The sequence below is a fragment of the Mandrillus leucophaeus genome, unplaced genomic scaffold (assembly GCF_000951045.1).
Source record: "Mandrillus leucophaeus isolate KB7577 unplaced genomic scaffold, Mleu.le_1.0 Scaffold1919, whole genome shotgun sequence".
Classification (NCBI taxonomy): Eukaryota; Metazoa; Chordata; class Mammalia; order Primates; family Cercopithecidae; genus Mandrillus; species Mandrillus leucophaeus.
The window spans coordinates 92,384-100,330 of NW_012101942.1; the positions used below are offsets into that span (position 1 = coordinate 92,384).

The 7,947-nt window shown below is 35.3% G+C and overlaps 1 protein-coding gene across 1 annotated transcript in view; it reads left to right on the plus strand.

Moving 5' to 3' along the window:
* The window catches only part of ZNF273 (zinc finger protein 273), a 33,509-nt gene extending 26,402 nt beyond the window's left edge, over positions 1 to 7,107 (plus strand). Inside the window, 2 exon segments of the mRNA XM_011978266.1 lie at positions 4,805 to 6,189; positions 6,191 to 7,107. Of these exon segments, the coding sequence (XP_011833656.1) occupies positions 4,805 to 6,189; positions 6,191 to 6,319 (1,514 nt within the window). The 3' untranslated portion in view covers positions 6,320 to 7,107.
* Positions 7,108 to 7,947: the final 840 nt, after the last annotated feature.

The following is a 7,947-nucleotide window of genomic DNA, read 5'->3' on the forward strand; positions in this document are numbered from 1 at the left end:
GTGCATGCCTGTAATCCCAGCTTCTCTGGAGGCTGAGGCATGAGAATCACTTGAGCTGAGGATGTGGAGGCTTCAGTGAGCCGAGATGGTGCCACTGCACTCCAGTCTGGGTGAAAGAGCAAGACTGTCTCAAAATTTAAAAAAAAAAAAATCACAAAATTTACAATAAATATTCTTAAATATTCACTTTAGTCATAATTATGCAACATTTTACTAAAATGTTTTTATCTTGCAAAGCTAAGTCTCAACACATATTAAACAACTACCAATTTTTCCCATTTTCATGGCACTTTTCAAACACCAGTCTTTTTTTTCTAGGAGTGTAACTGCATCATGTATCTCAACAATCTCTGTCTTTTTATGACTGGCTCATTTTATTTTGCATAATGTCATCAAAACTTATCTTTATAGTTGTTAGACTATCTTCTGCTTTTTGAAAACTGAATGACAGTCCAGTTTTTTTGTTGTTGTTGTTTGTTTTGTGTGTGTGTGTATGTGTTTTTTTTGTTTGTTTGTTTTTTTAATAATACAGATTCTCACTCTTCCACCCAGATTGGAGTACAGTAGTATGATCTTGGGTCACTGCAACCTCTGCCCCTCGGGAGTCAACCGATTCTACTGCCTTAGCCTCCCAAGTAGCTGGGATTATAGGCGAGTGCCATCATGCCTGGCTAATTTTTGTATTTTTAGTAGAGTCGGGGTTTCACAATGTTGGCCAGGCTGGTCTCGAACTCCTGACCTCGTGTGATCTGCCCTCCTCAGCCTCCCAAAGTGCTAGGATTACAGGCATGAGCCACAGTGCCCAGCCAAGTATTTTTATATTTCAGATCGTATCTACCAAATGATTTGGTGACAGAAACTTGTTTTGCTTTTACCTATTGGCTTTCAGTAGCAATAGTATAATAATTATGGGTATGAAAATGACTCTTCATATGACCATATATGTGAAAGTATATATATGTGCTACATTCTATTTTGTCTACTTTTTTTAACCTTTATACTTGTAGCAAATTGTTTTAATTCTGTAGCTTTGTAATATGTTTTAAAATCAGAAACTATAATGCTTCCAACATTGTTCCTGTTTTTGAAGATTGTTAGGTACTTTATTGTCCCTTGAGATTCCATATACTTTAGGGGTTGCTGTTTTTATGTCTTCAAAAATGCAATGAGAAATTGGGAAAACATTGCATTAAATCTTGTGTATTGAGCAGTATAGACATCTTCACAATATTAATTTCAACTTTTGAACAAAAGCATGCTAAAGAATTTGGTTTAATTTCTATATATTTGTAAACTTGTTAGCTTTTAATATTATTGTTTTATATTGTCATTCCATTTTTGTTATGGAAAGTAATCCATAAAATTTCAGTTCTAAAATACTTTTTAAGACTTTTTTGACTTAGTTGGTGGCCTATCAAGAAGAAAGTTGTATGAGCTATCGATAAGGGTGTGTATCTTAATGTTGTTGAGTTTTGTATACCTACGTTAGGAATATTTGTTTTATACTGCCTTCAGGTCCTCTGTTCTCTTACTAATATTCTGTCTTGTTTTATTCTTATTTTAGAAAATGGGATATTAAAATATTCTATAATTATATTGTTCTCTGTGTGTTTCTTCAATTCTGTTGGTATTTGCTTTATATATTTAGAACCCTAATGTGAGACACACATACACACACACACACACACACACACACACACACACACATACATGCAAATTTGTCATAGGTTCCCATGAATCTGTTGTTTAATGTCCTTATTTGTCTCTTTGGAGTTTTGACTTAAAGTACATTTTATAAAATATGACAGTTACTTAAGATGTAGCTTGTGTAATACTGTTTTGATGTCTGCTGCTCTCGTTTTGTTAATATTTGCATGGAATGTCTACTTCCATCTTGCCACTTTCAGTCTTTTTATTATTAGATCTTTTCTGACTCTTGTAGAAAGGCAAGTTGGATCTTGATTTTTCTTTTCTTTTTTTTTTTTTTAGCGGGAATCTTGTTCTGTCACCCAGGCTAGAGTAGTGCAGTGGTACCATCTCAGCTCATTGCAACCTCCGCCTCCCAGGTTCAAGCAATTCTCCTGCCTCGGCCTCCCAAGTAGCTGGGATTACAGGCGTCCGCCACCATGTCTGGCTCATTTTTGTATTTTTAGAAGAGACAGGGTTTCACCATATTGGTCACGCTTGTCTCAAACTCCTGACCTAAGGTGATCCACCACCTCGGCCTCCCAAAGTGCTGGGATTACAGGCATGAGCCACCGCGCCTGGCCGATTTTTCAATTCTTTAAATAAATCCCTTTATTAAATGTATGTCTCTTGATTGGAAAGTTAATTATATATATTCAAATAATTTTCTGAAGGTCTTATAATGTCATTTTATTAGTTGTTTTCTTTGATTCTTGTATCTTTGTCCCTCATTTTTCTTTGTCTTCCTTTGATGCTTTCATTTCTTTCTTATTTGTGTATCCATACAGATATTTTTGGGGGTAACTTTGGGATTACATAAAACCTCTAAAAAATACAACAATATAGTTTAACCTGGTAAAAAAAAATTAATTTCAGTTGCATACAAAGTTTTGTTTGTTTGTTTGTTTTGTTTTGTTTTGTTTTTGAGACAGAGTCTCACTCTGTTGCCGAAGCTGGAGTGCAGTGACACAGTCTCGGCTTACTACAACCTCCGTTTCCCAGGTTCAAACAATTCTGCTTCAGCCTCCTGAGTAGCTGGGACTACAGGCGCGTGCCACCATGCCTGGCTACTTTTTGTATTTTTTTTAGTAGAGACAGGGTTTCACTATGTTGGCCAAGTTGGTCTCGAACTCTTGACCTTGTGATTCACCCGCCTTGGCCTCCCAAAGTGCTGGAATTACAGACATGAGCTACCATGCCTGGCCGCATACAAGGTTTTTTCCTTGTTACATCTGTCCTCAACATTGTTATTGATGGTGCTAATTATATCTTTTTATGTTGTATGTCCATTAACAGTTGTTTATAATAGTTTCTATGCTTTTGTCTTTCAAGTTCTAGAGAATAATTAAAAATGTGTACTGCACCATTATGATAATGCTAAGGAATAGTATTTTTCTGTATGTGCATATCTCTCCCAGAAAGTTATGTATTTTCATATGATTATGTGTTGTTTTCTTGCATCATGTTATTTTCAGTGGAAATAACTCCTTTTCACCATCTTTGATATGTAGGGCAAATGGAGTGCCAATATACTTTTTCAGGATTTGGTTATTTTGGAAGATCTTTTCCTTTTTATCTGGTAGGACAGTTTTGCTGATGGTATTATTCTCACTTGGCAGCTTTTTTTTTTTTCTTTTTTTTAAAAGGATTTTGACTATATCACACAGTTTTTTTTCTGGCCTGCAAAATTTTCTTGACAGGTTCACTGGTTTTCTCATAAGACTATCCTTGTAAATGACACATCACTTTCATCTTGCAGCTCCCAAGATTCTCTTGCCTGTGACTGTTGAAATCGTGCTTATATATGTGTTATAAATATCTGTGTGTGTATCCTAGTTTGTTGAGCATGTTTTTTACATCAGTTTTTCCTACTTTTAAAATTTTTTAGTTTTTTTTGTAATTTTACCTTAACAATTTGTTTTTGATGTTTTTAACACTTGTTTTTATCCTCATATTTCTGATTTTCAATAGTTGTCTGTTCCTATTTAATTCATTGAGTATTCAATTTATTTTAAATTTTTAAAATTAATTTTTACAGCTTCATTCTTTAATACTTGCTTTCAGAAAATTTTATAATGTTTTTGATGAGGCCATGTTGCCTTCATATTTTGTATGCATTATAATTTTTTATTGAGATTTGGACATTAAAAACAAGCTACCCATCACAATCTTTATAATGTATCTTTGTCTTGTCATAGCCTGAAACCAACTGTCTTGGCTAGAGATTTTGGTAGTCTCTCAAACATGTTCTTAAAGTGTGTCTTTTCTGAAATTTTTTGGGATTTTTAGTTAAAGGAGTTTGTTCATGAGTCAGTAGTCACTTGCTACACCTGTTCCCTGTCTGTGGTACTGCAGTTTCTCTGCTGCTGCAACATTCACCTTGGGTCTCAGTTGACTCAAACTGTCATTCCATAGTATATCACCATTTCTTTTGCATTTTATGTCATGAGAGACAGAAATCAGTGTCTGGAAAGGTCCCTAGAAGTCTGAAATGAATATGTGTGTGCCACTATTTTTCTTCTCTTTTCAAAAAGAAACCAAGAGTTGCAATTTACTTCCTTTTTTTTGAGACAGAGTTATGCTCTGATCACCCAGGCCGTAGTTCAATGGCGTGATCTCAGCTCACTGCAGCCTCTACCTTCCAGGTTCAAGGGACTCTCCTGCCTCAGCCTCCTGAGTAGCTGGGATTACAGGCATGCGCCACCACACCTGGCTAATTTTTGGGGTTTTACCGGAGAGGAGGTTTCATCATATTGGTCCGGCTGGTCTTGAACTCCTGACCTTGTGATCTGCCTGCCTTGGCCTCCCAAAATGCTGGGATTACAGGCACGAGCCACTGCACCTGGCCTGCAGTAGACTTTTCTTTTCCTTCTATATGGCTCTTTGCATTGTGCTCATCTGGGGCACTGCACACACTTAACTCATTTATATATTTCCCACAAATGTATCTTGGTCAGTATGTTTTGTTACATTGATATGTCTGTGAAGGAATTAGGTCCTGTGGTATTTTGCTGTGCCATCTTGCTTATGTAGTTTGTATATTTTTATAGGTTAGATTTGTAAAGTATATTCATCTGAGTCTAGTAAGTGAAGTAATTGTTATTTTTATTTCTTTCAGTTGTGTGTTCTCATTTTGCCCAAGACCTTTGGCCAAAGCAGGGCTTAAAAGATTCTTTTCAAAAAGTGATCCTGAGAAGATATGGAAAATATGGACATGAAAATTTACAATTAAGAAAAGACTGTAAAAGTGTACATGAGCATAAGGTGCACAAAAGAGGTTATAATGGACTTAACCAATGTTTGACAACTACCCAGAGCAAAATATTTCAATGTGATAAATATATTAAAGTTCTTCATAAATTCTCAAATTCAAGTAGACACAAGAAAAGACATACTGGAAGGAAACCTTTCAAATGTAAAGAATGTGGCAAATCATGTTGCATACTTTCACAACTAACTCAGCATAAGAAAACTGCTACTAGAGGGAATTTCTACAAATGTAAAACATGTGGAAAAGCCTTTAACCAGTTCTCAAATCTTACTAAACATAAGATAATTCATACTGAAGTGAATCCCTACAAATGTGAAGAATGTGGCAAAGCCTTTAACCAGTCCTTAACTCTTACTAAACATAAAAAAATTCATACTGAAGAGAAACCTTACAAATGTGAAGATTGTGGCAAAGTCTTTAGTGTATTTTCAATCCTTACTAAACATAAGCTAATTCATACAGGAACAAAACCCTACAATTGTGAAGAATGTGGCAAAGGCTTTAGTATATTCTCAACCCTTACTAAACATAAGATAATTCATACTGGAGAGAAGCCCTACAAATGCAACGAATGTGGTAAAGCCTTTAACTGGTCCTCAACTCTTACTAAACATAAGAGAATTCATACTGGAGAGAAACCCTACAAATGCAATGAATGTGGTAAAGCCTTTAACCAGTCCTCAACCCTTACTAGACATAAGATAGTTCATACTGGAGAGAAACCCTACAAATGTGAAGAATGTGGTAAAGCCTTTAAACGGTCCACAACTCTTACTAAACATAAGAGAATTTATACTAAAGAGAAACCATACAAATGTGAAGAATGTGGAAAAGCCTTTAGTGTATTCTCAACCCTTACTAAACATAAGATAATTCATACTGGAGCAAAACCCTACAAATGTGAAGAATGTGGCAGCGCCTTTAGGGCATTCTCAACCCTTACTGAACATAAGAGAGTTCATACTGGAGAGAAACCTTACAAATGTAATGAATGTGGCAGAGCCTTTAACTGGTCCTCAACTCTTACTAAACATAAGAGAATTCATACTGGAGAGAAACCCTACAAATGTGAAGAATGTGGCAAAGCTTTTAACCGGTCCTCAACCCTTACTAAACATAAAAGAATTCATACAGAAGAGAAACCCTACAAATGTGAAGAATGTGGCAAAGCTTTTAACCGGTCCTCAAACCTTACCCGACATAAGAAAATTCATACTGGACAAAAACCATACAAACCTAAAAGACATGACAGTGCTTTTGACAACACCTCAAACTTTTCTAGACATAAAAGAAATCATACTGGTGAGAAATCCTAGAAATGTGAAGAATGTGACAAAGCCTTTAAGTGGTTGTCACACTTGATTGTATATAAGATGATTCATACTGGAGAAAACTCCGAGAAGTGTGACAAATGTGACAAAACAATTCTCATACCTTATTGCACAGGAAAGCATTTATACTTGAGAAAAATTGTATAAAGAATGGAAAAGTCATTAATATCTGCTCATATCTTACTCAACATCAGAAAGTTAGTACTTAATAAAAGTGTTATCAATGAAATTACTGTCAAAAGATCTTTCAGACAATATAAGCCTGTAAAGTGCAGCAGAGTATTTTGAAGAGAAACATTAAAAATACGAAGAGGTTTGTAGTACCTTTGCTTGTATCATAGATCTTACTGTACACATTTTGTACTAGAGAAAAACCCTGAAGCAGTTGTTCAAACTTTGTTCAATACCAGGAAATTTATGTTGGAGAAAAACCCTATGAGTGTAATGAATTTGGAAAAATACTTTTTCAACAACAGCTTAGAAAACATGAGAGGAATTATATTAAAATATATTTTTGCAAATGCAGCAGTAAATATGAAATACATGATCCAAAATTAGGTTTATATAAATATCAGAGAATTCATAGTACAGATATCTTAAGATACTGACACTTCAGACATTACACAAAATCAGAGTGCTGAGTACAGAAAGTTATCCAAAACACAAGTTGGTAGATAACTAATAGTGAAAAAGTTTTTTGCAGAGGTATATTTACATTCAAAGTACACTGTTTTCTTTGGAAAAAATTACAGGTTTTTAAAAAAGTGAATAATGATATAATTCAACTCTCAAATCCATGTTTTTTGGTCTTTTTTGGATGGAGTTTCGCTCTTGTTGCCCAGGCTGGAGTGCAATGGCGTGATCTCAGCTCACTGCAATCTCCGCCTCCTGGGTTCAAGTGATTCTCCTGCCTCAGTCTCCCGAGTAGCTGGGATTACAGGCATGTGCCACCACGCCCAGCTAATTTTGTATTTTTAGTAGAGACAGGGTTTCTCCATGTTGGTCAGGCTGCTCTCGAACTCCCGACCTCAGGTGATCTGCCTGCATCAGCCTCCCAAAATGCTGGGATTACAGGCATGAGCCACACACCTGGTCCATGCTTTTCTTCATTCCTATTGTATTCACATGTGAAAGCGTGTGATCAACTGTTGTTGCATCAAAGATATGAGAGATTTTTTTTTATTAGATGGGCATTACTTATGACCTTTTTAATGGAAGAGTAAGAACATTAAAATGAAAGACACGTGATGAAAATCTAAGTAGAGAGGCTCTTGTGGCTAACTGATAATATTGAGTCATGCATGAGGTAGGTGTTCAGAGTAATATTCTGCATTATAGTGAAAAGTTTTTAAACTTTAGTTAAAATTCAGTATTTTATGAATTGTGCTTTTCATAATAAAATGCAGTACATTTCAAAATTTTTAGATTATGTATGAACTTAGATTTTTAAACATATTTTAACATGTTAAGACTGTTGTATATTCAGTGAAGCATTTTTATGCCAGCCACAAACTTTAACCTGCCCCACCTTACTCAATGGCGTAGGTAAAAGATGATGATAGCAATATACTATTTGGTTACATAGTGGACTAACATCTTTAGTAATCTCTTTTGCCAGTGGCTTTAAACTGCAAATAAGTCAAAGAATATTCCCATAGG